The following is a 17,592-nucleotide window of genomic DNA, read 5'->3' on the forward strand; positions in this document are numbered from 1 at the left end:
ATTCAAAGGAGTTGGGGCGGCTTAAAACCCAAGGGTCCAGGCCAACGGTTACTCCGTCGGCAGAGGATGCAGAACCAAAAAACTCCTACTGATGTTTCAAGGGAAACAATACAGCGAGGTGACCCCGGAACCCGCCCGGCGGTCCTGGGCCAGCCGCGCAGGAAGAGTCAAGGCTGGAGAAGGCCGCATTCCTGACAAGTGAGGCACCTCCTGGCTTGGGTGTGGCCCACACGAGAGTTGCTCCATGGGAGCAAAGCTCTCCTGGGAAGAGGCAACTCTGCTGGAACGGCCTCACCCACAGTAAAGGGGCCACCTGACTGGGGAAACTGGTTCTGGCGAGCTCTGAGCTGAGGGAGAAGCTGTTATTCAGGGGCATGGCAAACTTCCCGCCGAGACCTGGAGTCCTGCAGGACACGGAGAGAGCAAACTTGTCCCTGCTGAGAACTTGGCTGGGCGGGCCAGGTCACCAAACCTCAGGAGAAAAAAACAGGGACAGACAAGACTAGACAGACAGACGCTTCAGGACTAGGGAAGGCCCACAGACCGACTGGAGAGGGTGGGGTTGGTGCCCTGTGAAGAAAAGCTAAAAGGAAAACAGAAGCACCACTCTCCATACTTTAGTCCGGAAAGGGAAAAGTTAAAAGCACCCAGAACCGCAGGGCAGGGAGGGAGGGAACCTGGGAAGACAGGGAGCTGTCTGGGGGCCCAGAAGCCTGGATGAGAAGTCAAAGGTCGCAAAGAGCAAAAGGCCCTCCTGGAGCCAGGAAAGGCCTGTCAGAGTGGAAGGAACGGTGGGATACCGTCAACCCTCTTGTTTTCAAACCAAAGGAGCTTAAAGGGATGGCAGGTGAAAGAGCGTGTTGAGGCCGGACAGACGGAGTGACATGGAAAAACTCAGAAACTGGTTCTTAGCTCCCCATTCCTTCCTTGATTGGTGAGGATAGAAAGGGAAGGGGGAGCAGCTCACTGGCCGCCGCCTCCGAAGCCGTGCACACTGAGCCTCTTCTCTGTGCTGGGTCTCTGAGCACACCCAGTTCTGCACGGCCCTTGAAGGAAAAGGTACAAATGACAAGAAGCCGAGTCCACAGGGCAGGGGAGCTGAGCTGGAGGGGCTGGCCCCTGCAGACACTCCTCCACCCCCACGCTCATGGACAAGGACGCCCAGGCGCCACGTCCTGCCCAGGGTCAGCTGAGACCTCCACCTGCGTCCTGCAGTCACACACACACCTCACACTCGCCCAGGGGGGCAAAGACCATCCCAGCAACTCCAAGAGCTTCAACCATCCTCAAGAGAGATTCCACGAGAATGCCTTTTCATTCCACAGGCTTTATCCAAGGCAGGGAATTTCAGCATTTAAATCACTCTACCAAGACTTCCTTTAGCCAAAGACAGCTTCTCTGTATCATCTCTACTAACAGCCCCAGGTAGATCTACAGCTTTTTACAAACTGGGGAGTGAATACCTGAAACTCTGTTCCCTGGGAGCTGATGCAAAATAAATAACATTAAAAAAATTTTCCTGGTGATTTCTGAAGGGGGAACAGGATACTAGAGGAGGTGTGGGAATGAATGCAGACACCTGACTGCCCACTGCTCTTTCTCTCTACTCTCTGGCCACGTTGTGCTCTCCAGCTTTTCCGAGGACTGGGCTCATCTCTGGTCACCTGAGGGGGTACCCCTGGGTAACACTGAGATTCCCAGCTAAATGTCCTGGATGAATACAGGGACTATTTTCTTCTATACCAGAAGGAAAAAAAGGGATGGGGGGCGGAAATCAAACCAACTGGGATGGAGGCAGAAATTCTGTGGGCCACTGACACTGACATGCACAAGGGCTGCCTCCACAAAACAGCAACGGGGTTTAAGTGGTGCCACTTAACAGACTGCCAGCAAAATCCGTGTCAGAGTGGCATTAAATACCGAGGGAGCATGCTTAATAGACTGTGACATAATCCCCCAAGCAGAGTGGGGGAAGCCCCACTGCGCTAATCATTTCAATCTAGACGTGCCAAACCCTCTTGAGACAAGCACACAGGAGAAAGCCTGAAGCACTGGCCTGGGCAGCGGACGCTTGATTTCCAGGGCCTGGGCTGGCAACACGCTGGGATGGCTGCACCATGGCCAGCCCGCCAGAGCCACTGGGGACCAGAAATCAACCATGCTAGGAGACCAACTTGAGATGGGCACCCGGGGGGAAAAAGGCCAAATCCCCGCATAGGGTCAATTCTGCCTGGTGCCTCTTGGACTGAGCATCCAGGGCACTTAAGTTTCCCCTTGCAGAGCTGGTGATGGCCATTTCCTCTTTTTGGGTCAAAGAAGAGATCTGGGTGCCCATTCTAAGGAATGCCTACCAGGCCAACTCCACAGGTTCACCACACATCATGGGCTTGGCAAAAACAGTAAAGAAACGTCATGCTTCAAAGGAAGCTGGCCTCACCTCCCCCAGTCTACAGAGGGAGCATCCCGCTTCCTTCTGCAGATCAAGTAACTCGGCCAGCTCTGAGTCTTCCCTAGCGTGTGCTCTGGTATGGAATCTGAGCCTTGGTTTTCTCATCTGCAGAATGGAGTAAGTGTAGCACCCCCCTCAAGGGGTTGTGAGGGTTAAATGAGATAACATGGATGAAACCCCTGATGTCCCTAGGGGGCAGGCAAAGAGTAAGTACTAGACACATAGTAACTACTGGTATTAAGAACCACTGGAGCAGGAGCACGACCATGTGGACTATCCTCAACAGCTGCCAATCCTTATGGGAAAGCACTTTCTCCATGGAGAAGCTACAGCCGACTCCCCTCAGGGACCGCTGCTAACCGCTGGCCAGCAAGCTCCTGCTTTCTTTTTGGTCGGTCTATGCATGCGCCATCCTCTGACGATGACACTGACAGGTCAACACCTCCCCTTCCTCAGCTCTCATCCAGGGGGTCCAACAAAGTAACCAAGTGGAGGACCAGGAGGGAAGAGGCCCAGGGAGCGCTGAGTCCAGGGAAAAGGGAACCAAGGTCCCTGACAGAGATGAGGTTTGGCAACATGGACAACCTCTAGATGAGAGAGCTGGATGGAAGCTGAGAGGGACCTGGGTTTATGCTTCGACCTCATTTATGAGAGAGAGAGGGGAGAGATGGACACAGAACAAAAAAGATGAAAACCCATGGGAGCAGTGGCTGTTACCTGAAGATCATGAGAGCCCTTGACAAGAGGCGGCTAGGTTAATGTGAAGGTCAGGGTCATGATCATTAACTGCCCAAACTCTCAACAAATTGCCTGGGTAGGCTCTGAATGACCCATTAACTAGGGACAAAATTACAAAAATTACAAGGAGGCTCCGCCTCTTCAAATGTTTAACGACAGGCCTAAATGCAGACGTCCGGGATCCCCAAGTCTGACCCGGGGGGACAGTCGGTTACTAAGAGCAAAGGCATGGAAACTTCTTCCTTTACAAAACTGACTCAGGGCACCTGCCTGAGGAAGGCCCCTGGAGACCTTCCCTCAATTTAGGCCATGGTGAAGCAGCCACAGGGAGGGGAACCTCACTGAGGGATTTTCAGAGGCTGGAAACTCTTGAAATAAGCCTCTGGGTCTTGCACGTGTTTTTCAGTGTCCTTACTACCTAGGTTCATCAACCACAAACCAGGAGCAAATAAGCACTGTGTTTGCCTGTCCCTCTACATTCTCAGGAGTGGTCATAACTGGCTCTGTGATGTCATAGCATTTCCATGGCAACAGGGCCACATCATAGACCCCACCCAAGCAGCAAGCACCAACCAGCCCTGGGAGATGAGAAACCAGAGCCATACCCTGAACCCCTCACTTCAACAGAAGTGAGACAGCCTGCCCAGTGCCAGGACCCTGCCAGAAACACACCAACAAGTCAACATGGGGGAAACTGGAGAACTCTGAGTCCAGATTGGGTATCTGAGATACTACATAATTACTGTTAATTTTGTTAGGCATGGTTAAAGTTTTGTAGTTATGTTAAAAAAAAAAAAATTAAGTTAAAGATTCATACTGAAGAATGTATGGGTGAAATGAGATGAGACCTGGGATGTGCTTCAAAATACTCAAGGGGGACAGAGGAGGTAGTGAGATGAACCAAAACTGGCAAAATGATGTTTAGAATTGTTAAAACTGGTGACGGGTACACAGCAGTCCATGATATTATTTCCTTGTCTCTTAAATACTGGTAGGTTAGAAAATGTCCCTAAGAAAACATGAACAGATTAAAAAAGATGCCCTGGGTGAGGACAATCTCTCAGTAAAGTGAACAGAGCTCATCAAGGTCCTCAAGACGTTCTTTCCTCCCAGCAAAGAGTTCAAGGGAAGGCCTCCACCAGCCCTCACCTCTCAGCGGTGGTTTCCCCAACTGAAAAACCTCCCTGGGCACCCCAGGGCCTCATAAAGTCCAAGAGCCATAGGAACTATTCATGACTAACATCCTGCAGCAGTGATTTCCAAGCCAGGTACCACACTGCTGAGCTCTGCAATCTGTCACCGAAACTCACGAACAAACCCATGAACAAACATATGCAGTAGTGACTCAGTATCCCCATTTTACAGACAAGTAAACTGAGGCTCAGAGATGGGAAGAAATACGCCCACAGGGTCACAGCAGGAAGCAGCAGAACGGGAATCCGAGTTCAGGACTTTCTGACTCCATGGCCAGCTCTTAAACTCAGCCCTTGAAACAATTAGAAATTATCCAAAAGAGAGTAATTTACTATACAGACCAACTAACCAAACAACTGCCACCCTGAAGTTTAAACTTGAGTTGGAAAAAAATAACACATAGGTGCAGAAAATAGATCAAATCAAACAGTACTGCAAAAAATGCCAAAGGGAGGCCCTAAGACACCAGACAAGCTCCTTCAACACTCTGCCCTGTTTCAACTGTAAAGCAAAGGCAGTAAAGGAACCTCTGAGATGGACATAGTAATACATCCTCCTGGGAAAAATCCCCCGACACCATGTAAATCAAGGATTTAGCATCAACCTGGCCCAAAATACAGGCTCAGGAGTAAATCTATCAACAGGAAAAGACACTATAAGCCCATCTCCCCAGGCCATCCCCACGTCAAACAAACGGAACTGGGACATTCCAAAATATGACCCAAAGAATCTGGATAGTTTAGGGAATAAGAGGTACTCAGAAAGGTCCAAGGAATCTTAGCAAAAAACAGGACTTCTCCCAACAGGGACAGAAAGCAGTATTAATCCAAGGAAAGAACAATCCAAAGTCCTCTAGAAGGACTGCTTCACCCCAAGTGTGTGGCACCCACAAGCCTCTGAAGCAGAACATTGCTGTAGAGCTGAAAACAAGCTGACCAAGTAAAAACCCAGCCTCCTGGAAAGATCTGAGTCAAAAGTATCCTTTTCTTGGCTTGAATAGCTATTCTCCTACTCCCACTTGCTCTGAAAACAGTCTTCTTGATAAAAGCATCTCTCTGATTCAAGTTTTTCCTGTCAGATGAACCTCTGAAATATGCTTCTCTTTCTAGCTACCTTCTCAGGACAACCACGCTTTGGATTGCTTAAAGCTGGAAAGATGCTGGCTCTCACCCAAAGAGAGCCGATTCCTGTTATTCCAGAAAGGAAAGCTGAATCACAATACCTGTGAACTAAGACTTCTCGTTGATAATTTTTTTTCAGAGGAATCAATTTGAGTCCATTTAGCCAAGACAACATATTAATATTTTCCTCTTACAAGAGATCTGGCCTTGGATGCCCAGATTTCTTGTTCATATACACAATTATCTGTTTACAATTATTTGTTAACTTCTGCTCAACTGTGGGCTCTGGAAGGGCAGAGAAGAGACTGATAGTCATCCCTGGGTTTCCAAGGGCTCAGAACAGGGCCAGGTATAGATGGGGTGGGTGCTTGGGATTCAGTCCACACAAATAGGCATCCATCTCAGCCATCCATGCCCACTGTCAATTTCATCAGCACAGTCAGTCATTGGACTATTTCCCAGGGAGCAACCTGGATCACTTAAAACTCTGTAATCAGCAGGTCACTGAGGGGTGACCTCTGACTGCAAACTCACTCACCAAGGTGTTTGCTGAGGGCTTCCTGACAGGCCAGAGGGTAAAGGACAGGAGCCCCTAAGTGACTGCTACATCAACCCAGCAGTTGAAAGCAGCTCCCGGTCAGTCACCTCGGGGCTGCAGCCAGGGCCCCGCCACGGCTGCAAAAAGGCTGTGCTTCCGGGGACTGCTCTGGTGCCCTGAGCGACGGCAGAGCCTGGAATCCCAAGGAAACCTAAGCCCTAGTGTCTGTTAGGAAAATGCAGAGGGCAATAATCCAAGCCACCTGCAGTGGACATTCAGCCAAATGACACTTGCGCCTGGGCCCAGGCTCCCTTGGGTCGGGCCACAGCAGGGATGGGTTAGCTGCCATCCGCGTTCACGCTGGACTTCAAGAGGGCTCCGGTTACTCCTAATGAATGAAAACCCCTTTGCTTCAAAAGGTTCAAAAGCCGGGGTATGGAACACAGCAATGATGGAACCCTCAGCAAGTCATAGAGGGGCAGGAGTACAGAGGACTCCTCCCTCAACAACTTTAGAGTTCCCTCCCACTCCCCACCCCCACAACAAAAATAAGCAATGGTGGCTGATGTGCAAGCCCTCCAGGCACCAGGCCCACAACCAGTGCAGAGGCCAGCAAACTTTTTCTTACAGAGCAAAGGAGTAAATGCTTTAGGCTTTGCAGGTCAGTCTATCTCCCAATTACTCCACTGTTTAGTGCAAAAGCAGCCACCACTGAGATAAAGGAATGCTTCAATAAAACTCAACATACAAACTTCCACAAAACCACATTTAATCTTCGCAGTACTCTGCTTTTTCTATCCTCTTTCATTTTATTTTCCCCCAAACACAGGAGGCAAATCAATAAATAAACTTCATATTCCACTAAAGCCTGCCTGCTGCAGTTTGAAAAATACTGTACTAGATCCAGGTTGGCCTCTGGGCACAGAGCTCAGGTCTGGGTACAGGCTGCCCAGGTTCTAACTGCGTCCACACCCAACTGCTCTCTGACCTTCAAAAAGCCAACTTCACCTGTGTTTCAGTTTCTCAGCGTAAGGCTGAAGTGAGCTAACGCAGGAGAGGCACTCAGCCGGCAGGGGCAGGTAACCTTTGACCTTCATATAACAATGCCCAATAGGTATCCGCATACCTTTAGGAAGGCCAGGAGACTGCCTTAAGAGTTGAGCAATTCATGAGGTATAATCAGACTGCCTGACTCCCACGGCCACCGCCACCCACCACTTCCCACCGTCTCCACCAGAACAGGGCCAGCCTGGCGTGGAGGGAGCAGGCAGCATCCAGGCTCCACAGAGCTTCCTGGCTCCGGAGTCTGGGGTTTCTGGGACCCCTCGACAGGGACAAAGGATCCAGCTTGAAATTTAGCTAGCCACCGAGCCAAGGTTTCTCTAATGGCTCTGCCTGGGATCTAGCCATTTAGCACAACCTTACCATTTATTTCCAAGGCATCTACTCTGCAGCCAGTACCAGAAGCTGCAGTCGCAGCAACCGGTTCACCGTGGCCAGAAGCCACAGAAGGCAGGGCAGACACAAGAAGGTAACATGAGCTCTGCTAAAAAGGCAGTGGCAACCTTTGCCCAACTCTAAATAAAGTCCCGAGGAGAGACGGGCTCCTTGAACACTGCGAGTGAACACTGTTCTCTGCTCCAAGAAAAGCACGGGACAAGCCTGGCTGCTAAATGAATAGAACCTGAACTGGCTTGGCCAAATCACCACAGGGTGGGAGAACCTTGGAGCTGGGGCGGGCCTTGTTTATTTTTCTCAGAGACTCTGGTGAGGGGGAAGGACTTGCTTAGGGGGATGTGACTAGTTAGCAGTGGGTGAACTGCCAGAGCTCTCTCAATCCCTTGCTCTCAGGAGGCTGGCCAAAGTTGTTAGCCTTAACTCAGACCTGAACTGCAAAAGATGAATAGGGGAAGAAGCCAGTATGAACTCAATTCAAGAATACTGCAGTGGGCAGCCATTCCCTTCTCCAGGGGATCTTCCTGACCCAGGGATCAAACCTAGGTCTCCTGCATAGCAGGCAGATTCTTTACTGTCTAAGCCACCAGAGAAGCCCATGTCTGTTTTAGCATCTTATAATAATGACACTGAGCAAGTAAGAAATGCTTTTTAAGATTGCTCCCACTCGGGTGCAACCCTAATGGGCTCCTTGCAATTTTTATGAGCTGACCATAAAGAAATCTAAGAGGTGAGAAATTGACTTCCTTCAAAGACACAGATGCTACTCTTACTTCTGTTTACACACCAGACTGCATATTCTATTTGGAGTTCTTCTCTAGCAGGGACAGCAGGAAGATAAAGAAGCCAAGATTCTCTGAATGCTAGGCATTGTGTGGGTGTCCTACATATGCCCATCTGACCACAATGCCCCTGAGGGGAAGGCATTATCCTCAGTGCCCACTGCACACTGCACACAAGCTTATCCATCTCCAAACCCACGCTGTTCCTTCACATCCTGTCGCCACCTCCAATGTTCAGAAGATGTCACCACTTGCCTTACAAATAGCGAGCTGAGTCACCAGTTCACACAGATGAGAAGTAACAAAAACAAGAGAAAGATCCTCAACCTGGAGCAATTTGGACAGCAGACGCAAACTATGCTCTGAGCAGAGAGCCGACATACTACTGAAAACGATTCCAACATGGGACCTAACTACAGCTACGCCAGCCCTAAAGTGGTGTGTCTTCCTCCTGCTCATCAACTGATTCAGAGTCAGAAATGTATTTAAGAAACTGCCCTTGTAACCTCATACTGTTACTAAAGCAAGATAAAAAGCTTTGCACAATGTCTTCAACACTGCCATCTTCATGAACTAACAAAAGTAAAAGGTCTACAGCAAAGACTTGGCCCATAAATTTGGAAGGTCAAATCCATGATACCCAACTTCCAGTTTCACCTTAACTTACCCAAATTAACCTTATATGCCACCCAAACAGCCAAGCCTTTTCCACTTTTCACCGGGTTTTGTCTCTGAAACGGACCTCAAGCCATGTAACAGGAGTCCCTCCACCAGTGAGCAGACTGCTCCTACATGTCTTTCAATCAGCTTATTAAATACCAACTGCCAGAAATCTCAGAAATCATCCTTTTTTTTCCTTTTCCCTTCCTATTATGTCAGTAGTTAACGTTACCAAGGTACAGGTGAGCACTGTGCTCAGCACAGCCACTTCACTGTTTGTGCTGAATTATTTTCTTCTAACGGCTTAAGCTGGGTTACAATCAGCTGCTCTGGTCCTAGAAGATATGGTCCACAGGGACCAAAATTAGGTTCTCTGGAATATGGTTTGACCTGAAGCTACCCACAAAGGCTTGGTAATAGTTTCATTAGCAATTTTCACCACAGAGGCTATTTACTGTAACTGGATCCGGCCTACACGATGGGATGTTCTAGGGACCTGACAACCACAAAAACGTAACATAAGTGAACAAGTAAGGCAACCCTGGGACACTCAATTTTCTCCCATCAGGGAAGGGAAAAGATCAAAGAAAAAGGAGTGGAGGTGGAGGCCTTATTCAACAAGCCTGACGGGAAACTCTCCACATTCAACCCGACCGGGAACATCCAAACTCAATCAACATCCATCTCTAACTTGCCAGTCAACAGCTGAGAAAGCCTTCATTTCTACAGGTGCAAAACAAGGTCCCCTTGGGATCAGCCTTCCTGGCTGACGATAAGTCAGAGTGGTGGTTTTCTAAAACAGCTAGCTCTACTTTAAAAAATTCTGGCTTGTCTGAGACTCAAAAATGTAAACCTTCAGAGCAAATTGAAACCTTATCTGGGAGACAGTTGCAGAAGGTGAATTAGAAAGCCCTTTTGGGGAATCACATTTTTTTTTTTCTTTTGAAGAGCAAATTTGAGAGGAGTTAAAAAAAATAAAGGAGTTTATGACCAGAATAACCATGTTTCCATGGTCACAGATGATTTTTGTTTCTACTGGGAGATTTTTTATTTGCTTTCAGATTAAACCTCTCCCCAAGAGAATATAAAAATTTTAAAGATTACAAGTGTGTAAGAGCTACTGTTAAATCAGAGATTCTGAGTGACACCCTTTTTTTTTTTTCTTTTTGCAACATCCATTAATTTGAACACTGGTACATCAGTTTGGGGGGAAAAGGTAGTACTGTGACATTTCAAAAACGAAGACTACTGAGATACAGTTTGACATGACTGGGGCTTCTTGGATTTGATAGGACTTCTTTGAGAAGGAAAAAACAACAAACCCTTGTGTTGATGTGCCTGAGCATTTCACAGTGTTTGAGGAGATAGTTTAACATTAATGACCGATAAAAAAATTCACTTAAAAAAGAAATCCAATTTCCTTCACATTTCATTTTAAAAGTAAAGTTTTTAAAAAAGCATCCTTCTACACTTGAGTAGCCCTTGACACTTGGTAAGGTCATCTATTAGCATCCAGTTTCTGCTCTTGACTCCTGGAGGAGGAATTTGACAAATGGGAAACTTCAAATGAATGCTAATTTTCAGCTGACCCTATGCACTAGAAAGTGTGTTCAGTTTGTGCTTCAGACTTTTTTTTGCAGGAATACTGGACTGTGTGGACATTTCTTCCTCCCACAAAGGCTTTTACATACCTAAGATCCTCACGGCACTTAAGTTGTGAACATATCGAGAGAAAGAACAAAATAAGTGGCCCACTGAACTGCACTTTACGTGTTTCCTCATCTAAATGTCAGTGAACTTATTTTCTCCTAAGAACGGAAAAAAGGAAACAGGATCTTTGGGAGGGGAAGAGGGCTGTGTGTTAAAAAGTTTTCTCTAACAGAGCAGTATGTCAGGGACCAAAAGTGGGCAAGAGGGAAACTGGAACTTCACCGTGTTTTGTCTTTTAACAGAACTTATGCTTGTAAAACATATCAGAAGGAGTGTTTGGTTATGCAAGTCATTTCTGTTGCTTTTTCCTTGTACATGTAGGAGAGAGGGGACTGGGGGCTGGAGGAAGTGTTCTCTCCACCATGGCTGGGCGTGTAACACGTTTGCATCAACTTTTCACGGTCAGGCATGTGCTTTCGAACAAAGGAACAGTGGAGATGGGGAGAGGAGACTGAGGCTTGACACACTTTACAGATTTTGGTGCTTAAACAGTACTTTACAAATGACTTGCTTAATTTAAACGTCCGTCACCATAAAGATATGAGAAAATAGGGTCTACTTGAACCACAATCTTTTGGGTCGGCTGGGAAAAGGGGAGGAAGAACATTAACTTGAACACAAATATCATAAACCAAATTCAGTAACTTTGTCTCCTACAAACGGATGTGAAGTATCCACTTTCTTCAAAGATGAAGGCTGGAGACAAAGCAATGGACTGAAATGGCAAGAGGGAGATCAAGGGCTTGGAAACATATGGGCCTCTTAGGTAGGTTTTTGACATGTTACAGTAATGCACCTTTTTTTTTTTTTTTTTTGGGAAAACTGTGTACATCAAATTAAAAAAAACTAAACATCGAAAGGATGTGCAAGTCTAAAAGGGCTCAACAGGGTTAGAATCCTGATTTGAACATATAAATTCACTCACTCAAGCATCACTTTGGTCTAAAGGCGAGGAGGAAGGCAGGCAGGAAAGGGACAAAAAGAGGGAGATAATTGAATTACTCAATAAAAGAGGCTACTTACCAGCCCAACCCATTGTAAGACATACACTTCTGACATAAGAGAACTCCTTAGAGGTCGAATAAAGCGTGTAAGCACCTTTGAGTAAAGCACCTGCCCCCAAGAGGGGGCCCGGAAGCCCGACGTGGGCTTAGCGAACAGACCTTTGCTAATCTGTTTATTTCCTTGAACTGGAGTCAGGCTGCGATGGGCTGCGATTCCCAGGACGATACATTTAATTAGAACAAAACAGAACAAAACAAAAAAAAATTTGTAAAAAGCTCACCAAACTGCTGCACTTGTGTCTCTGAATGTGGGTGGCATTTCTTTTAAAAGGCAAAGTATGGTCTGTGAAGGAGAAAGGGAAAAGGGGAGGTGGGAGTGGGGAGAAGGGGCCGTGGTGCCTGGCGGGGGAAGCCCTAGCTAAGACCCCAGTCTAAGGGAGGGTCCTCTGCGACTCCCCAGCCCCGGGCTGCGACCAGGCAGCCATCTGTCCAGCGCCCTCTTCCTCTCCCCACCCCCACTCCCTGCAAGACTCTCTCCAGCCGGCTGAAACCCTGCTATCATTTCCAAATCCACTCTCTAGCCATCTCTTCCCCTGCCCTACCAGGGAAGAGTGGGCGAACCCCGCACCCCAACCTTCTGCTGGCGCAGGGGAAATGGGGCCCCAACCTCGCGCTGAAACGCGCCGGGCTGGCCCCTTTATCACCCTCCAGAAAAGGGCATGGGGCGAGCCCATTTCGCACTTAATACAGGGGAGGGGGGCGCTCCCTTTCACCACTTGGCAAAGCACAAGGAAACCTCGTTTTTTTTCCCTCCCGGAAGGGATGGCGCCCCATGATAGCCCGAAAAGGGAGGGAACCCCACGAGAAAGAGGGGACCAACTTCCTCTCCTCTCCCAGGCAAGGAAACCAAACCTCAACAGCTTACCCCCCAACCCCGCGAGCCAATAAACGCCATCACCTACCTACGAAAAGCAGGACCCTTCCCTTAAAAAATAGCTTGGGGAAGGGTCTTCGCCCCAAAATGAGGCAGGGGCTTCCAAAGGAGCAAGGGATCACAACCCCCCGCAATGTTTGCCCCCCTAGGGAATAGCTAGGCAACAACTCCCGCCAAAAAGTGTAAAAGAGCCCCAACCGAAAGGACCCCCCCATTAGGATGGAGAAAGAAATGAACGAACCCCCACTTTCTGTCTCCCACGAAAGCTAGGGTACCTCTCCAAGTAGGGCAGGGCACACCTCCCCCAGGAGAAAGGATACTGCCGGGGGCTGGGAGACCCCGCCAACTCCCTAAGAGCGGGGCTCTGGCTCCAGATCCCCCCAAAGGGTCCGGGAGCCCCTCCCCCATTCCCTTCCCCGAAGCCAGGCGACAGGCAGGCGGGCCCGTGGCTGCCAGCTCCGGGCGCAGGGGCAGCCAGGACCCCCGTGGGCTTCCGAAGCCCCCCCCCCCGGCGCCCCCTCCCCAGGGCGGGCGCAGGGGGTCCGGGGGGCGCCTCCTCACCTTCCCCTCAGCATGGCGCCCAAAAAAGACAGAGCGAGAGCGAGGGAGAGCGGGCGAGCGCCGCGAGGGGGGGGAAACGCATGAGGCCAGGAGAGAAAGCAAGCGAGAAAGAGCGAGCGAGCGAGAGACACCCACCGACCCCGCCCTTCCTTCTTCTCCTCCTCCTCCTCCTCCTCCTCCGCGGCCCGGCCCAACATGGCCGCCGCCCCCCTTCCTCCTCCTCCTCCTCCTCCTCTACCTCCCCCCGGGGACGCCGCCCCAGCCGGGCCGGGGGCCTGACCTGTCGTCAGGGAGCGGGAGGCGGTGGAGGAGGTGCGGGGTAGCCAGGCAGGCGTCGGGGGGACACAGAGGAGGCGAAGGCGTTGATGGCGGTGGTGGCGATGGCGGCGGCGGCGACTCTGATGGCGGCGGCGGGGGGGTCCCGGGCGCAGCCTCCATAGTTCCTTTGGGGGGGGAGGGGATGTTAATGCACGAAAAAGGACTGCTTGGGCGTAGCGGGAGGGGCACACTTCAGCTCTTGAGGGCTCCTGATCGGAATGGGTATATATTTTTTCAATTTCGGAATCACCTCTGCGCCGACCTCCGCGTAGGCCGCGCGGCCTAGGCCTCCGGGGGCCGCTCGCCGCCTGCTTACTCCGCAGCCCGCCGCGGGGTCACTCGCTCACGGGCGCAGGGCCCTCATCGGGGCGAGAGGCGCCCCCGACACACACACACACACGCACCCCCGCGGGCCCGGGGGTGGGAGACCCGGGGGACACGGACACTGGTGGGTGGTTCGGTGTAATTAGCGCGGGCCGCGCGCGATGGAGCAAGCGAGGGGAAAGGGGAGAAGAGGAGAGCGAGCGAGGGCGGTTAAAAAAAAAAGGGGGGGTTTCAAAGAGAGGAAACGGGCCGCGGAGACGGGCCGACTGTCTGTCTGTCAGCCCGCCTAGGTGCCCCAGCTGCCCGGCCCCCGCCGCTGTCAGAAATTCACACAAAATGGCGGCCCGGCCTGGACGAGCCAGGAGGCTAAGGCGGGAGGAAAGGCGAGGTGGGAGGGGGAACTGGGAGGCGGAGGCCGTGTCACGTGTAGCAGAGAGGCAGAGACAGCTCTTCCGATGAGCGGCGGAAAGAGCCGAAGGGAGAGAGTAAGGCCGAGGCAAGGCGGAAAAAGCCGGAAGGAGCTGAGCTGAACTTCGCGAGAGGCGGGAAGAGCCGAAGTTGTCGATGGGGTGGGGCTAGGGAAAGAAAGGGAAGCCCCTCGGTGCCGGAAATAGCCGAAGCGAATCGGGAATGGGAAATAATAAGAAACTGAGGTGATCCGGAAAGAACCGAAGGCTGTGTCGTGGGTGAGTGGCAGGAGGCGGAAAGAGCCGAGTGACGCCCGGCGGCGGTAATAAGGTTTATAGACCGAAAGAGCTGAAGTGTGGGGCTGGTGAAGCGATTAATGACGAGAGTAAAGACTTTGAGGAATTCGCCCGAGAGCAAGCGAGAAGAACCTAAAATTGCTAGGTTTAAGGGAGGCGGGAAGAGTCGAAAGCCTTAGGTGGGAGAATGGGAGAGAAGGAATTCGGGATACAGAGAGAAAATAATAACCGAAAGCTGGAGATCGAGTGCCTGCAGTTGTAGGTTTCCGGAGGATGAAGCTGAACAGGCCCGGAGATGACGTCATTAGAGACCTCTGTCGCTAATGTTATTCTTGGGCGGTGCGGGAGGGCGGGTCTTAGTAATTCTTTGGGAGCTTAGTAGGTAGAAGATCTCAAAAGGTAGACTTGGGAACGCTGGCCGGGTTCGAACAGTATAAAAACGTAAAATCTTTTGACTATCACAACTCTTATAAGGGGAGCTACCATTATGCCCATTTGATGGATGTAGACTGAACCTCAGTATCTAGCTAATTGGCTCATGGTTATAGGATTAGCCGTAGGGAGCATACCAAATTTTTAATCATAGCTGTCATTCCATTGCTCCCCTGAAGAAATTCTGTTCAGTGCTATTTATAAGAGGAGCTTCGTTGGATGCTTTTATGAGCACCTTGTACAGGTCAAAGTCCTGTGATGGCCGAATGGAACATAGGTTCTTCTTAATAGAGCTTAGAAACCGATAATGCCACAGGGGAAAGAAACTGGAAGTTAAAGAGTAAATGAAGACTCTTATTGTATTGGCAGACAAGGTTGTTTGAGCTGAGACGAGAAGAGAGAATTCCAGGCAGAGGAAATAGATTCTTTCAGAATCTGACAAAGCAAGGACCAGTTAGATTCCAAGAACAGAGAAAAGCCTTGTGGCATTAAGAGAAAATCTGGAGGCAGAGGCTGTCAGATCGCCTGCTATATTAATCTTACTATAAAAATTGAAAATATCGCAAACCAGGTATGGGCCACAAGATCTTCAGGAGGGTAATTTGCAATCTCTAGTAGTTTGAAACTGTTTAGATTCTTATTCTTATAGTGTATTGCATTCTATAAACAGTGTGTTGCATTATATAAGGCATTAGATTATATTTGCATTCCATAGAGTCACAAATAGTTTTCTAGACCATTATGGATATAGTATCCTTAGTGGTACTGCACTGTGGAAAATAGCTTGCAGTTAATTAACACAGTGCTTTATATTTTTCAAAGTATTTTTTAAAAATATTTGTCTGTTTGAGGTTTTAGTTGTGGCTTGCAGGATTTCTCTGCACCATGTGAGATCTTTCATGCATTGGAGAAGGAAATGGCAACCCACTCCAGTGTTCTTGCCTGGAGAATCCCAGGGACGGGGGAGCCTTGGCTGCCGGTAGGACTATGAATTGTCTAACCAATCTATATTGCGATTTATATAAAAAAAAAGCATGTGTGGTTTTTGTCCTAGTACCTTGCACTGAGCTCCTAAAACCCTAGGAATGTCCAAAGTGATAAGAGCTATAGATAAAGGTTCATACAAGCCCCTTTTAACCACACCTTAGTTTATGTTAATGAAGTGACTTTTGGAAAGCCTCCAAGCTAGTCATCAGGGGAACCAATCAGGAGATTGCACTTTTTACTCCCCTTCCCCAGTCCCTGGTGGCTTCCCTGGTGGCTTAGACGGTAAAGCGTCTGCCTGCAATGCAGGAGACCTGGGTTCGATCCCTGGGTCTGGAAGATCCCCTGGAGAAGGAAATGGCAATCCACTCCAGCACTCTTGCCTGGAAAATCCCATGGACGGAGGAGCCTGATAGGCTATAGTCCACCGGGTCGCAAAGAGTCGGACACGACTGAGCGACTTCACTTTCACTTTCATTTCCCAATCCCTAGAAGGAAGAGGAGCTGGAGATTAGCTTAATCACCAATGGCCAATGATTTAACCAATTATACCTACATAGTGGGGCTTCCCAAGTGGCTCAGTGGTAAAGAATTCACCTACCAATGCAGGAGACTCGGTTTCCATCCCCAGGTAGGGAAGATCCCCTAGAGTAGTAAAGGGCAACCCACTCCAGTATTCTTGCCTGGAAAAATCCTATGGACAGAGGAGCATGGTGGGCTACAGTCCATGGGGTTGCAAAGAGTCAGACACAACTTAGCGACTGAGTACATACACACACAAACACACACACTCCTACGTAGCAACACCTTCCTAAAAATCCCTAGCCTATGGGGTTTGGAAGAGCATGGCAAAGGATGAGATGGTTAAATAGCATCACCAACTCAATGGACTTGAGTTTGAGCAAACTCCAGGAGATAGTAGAGGACAAAGAAGCCTGTTTCTAGTAGAGTAGAAACACAGGTGTTCCCCTCGAGGCACTTTAAAAACTAGCCCGGCAGTTATCAAATACAGGCTAGTTGATTTGGTGTAGGAACGTACTCCTACACCAAAATACAGCAATTCTAACCCGTGAGTTAAAATTCATGTTTTATGGCAAGATCAGAAAAATTTAAACCTATTTCTTTTCTCTCCCCTGTACTGTGCTTTGTGTATCTGCATTAGAAGTCGACCAGACCTCCCCCAGTCCAAAGAAAGACCTGCTCAACCGTAAAGAGAAATATTCTCTCAGCATCAACAAGACAACTCCTTAAAAGATAACATCTTGATTTTGTAAGGGACCACGTGACCCACCACTCTGTACCCCAGATTTGAATTGTGCAAACTTTCTACATTATTAAATGTACAGTCTTCTGTCTCAAAAACCTAAATAACTGTGCTTTGGCCTCTAACAGGTGGAAGAGTCTCAGAACTTTCTGAGGTTATAATCCTCCATTTGACTCAAATAAAATTTTCCATTTCTTTCCTAGATTGAGCAACTCATTTTTTTTTTATTGACAACCCCCAAAGTATATATCCCGCAAGTACATATAAAGGCACAAAGGAGATTGGGGATAGTAAGTAGGTAATGCGGGATTGATCCCTGGTCAGGGACCAAAGATCGCACAGGTGTCAGAGCTAAAAAACAAAACCAAAAATAGAAGCAATATTGTAACAAATTCAATAAAGACTTTAAAAATGGTCCAC

General features: G+C 49.0%; 1 protein-coding gene and 1 long non-coding RNA gene across 8 annotated transcripts in view; one reads left to right on the forward strand and one right to left on the reverse strand.

The window, feature by feature from the left end:
- ZC3H4 (zinc finger CCCH-type containing 4) overlaps positions 1–14,798 on the reverse strand; it is a 38,848-nt gene extending 24,050 nt beyond the window's left edge. The window contains exons 1-2 of one of the 7 annotated variants that reach the window (XM_042232222.2): positions 14,722–14,798; positions 13,427–13,589 (exon numbers count right to left, since the gene is read on the reverse strand). In XM_042232222.2, the coding sequence (XP_042088156.1) occupies positions 13,427–13,589; positions 14,722–14,797 (239 nt within the window). In that variant the 5' untranslated portion in view covers position 14,798. Of the gene's footprint in view, positions 1–11,932; positions 11,995–12,613; positions 12,976–13,146; positions 13,247–13,281; positions 13,351–13,426; positions 13,590–13,714; positions 14,130–14,721 lie in introns of those variants that run through there. The other 6 variants (XM_042232223.2, XM_042232226.2, XM_042232225.1 and 3 more) reach the window with 6 other exon arrangements.
- On the forward strand, positions 13,521–17,374 carry LOC114118012 (uncharacterized). Its single transcript, XR_003591586.3, has 2 exons — positions 13,521–14,474; positions 17,071–17,374. It is a non-coding gene; the product is annotated as an uncharacterized LOC114118012 (long non-coding RNA).
- The last annotated feature ends 218 nt before the right edge of the window (positions 17,375–17,592 follow it).

Source organism: Ovis aries, chromosome 14, assembly GCF_016772045.2.
Source record: "Ovis aries strain OAR_USU_Benz2616 breed Rambouillet chromosome 14, ARS-UI_Ramb_v3.0, whole genome shotgun sequence".
Lineage (NCBI taxonomy): Eukaryota > Metazoa > Chordata > Mammalia > Artiodactyla > Bovidae > Ovis > Ovis aries.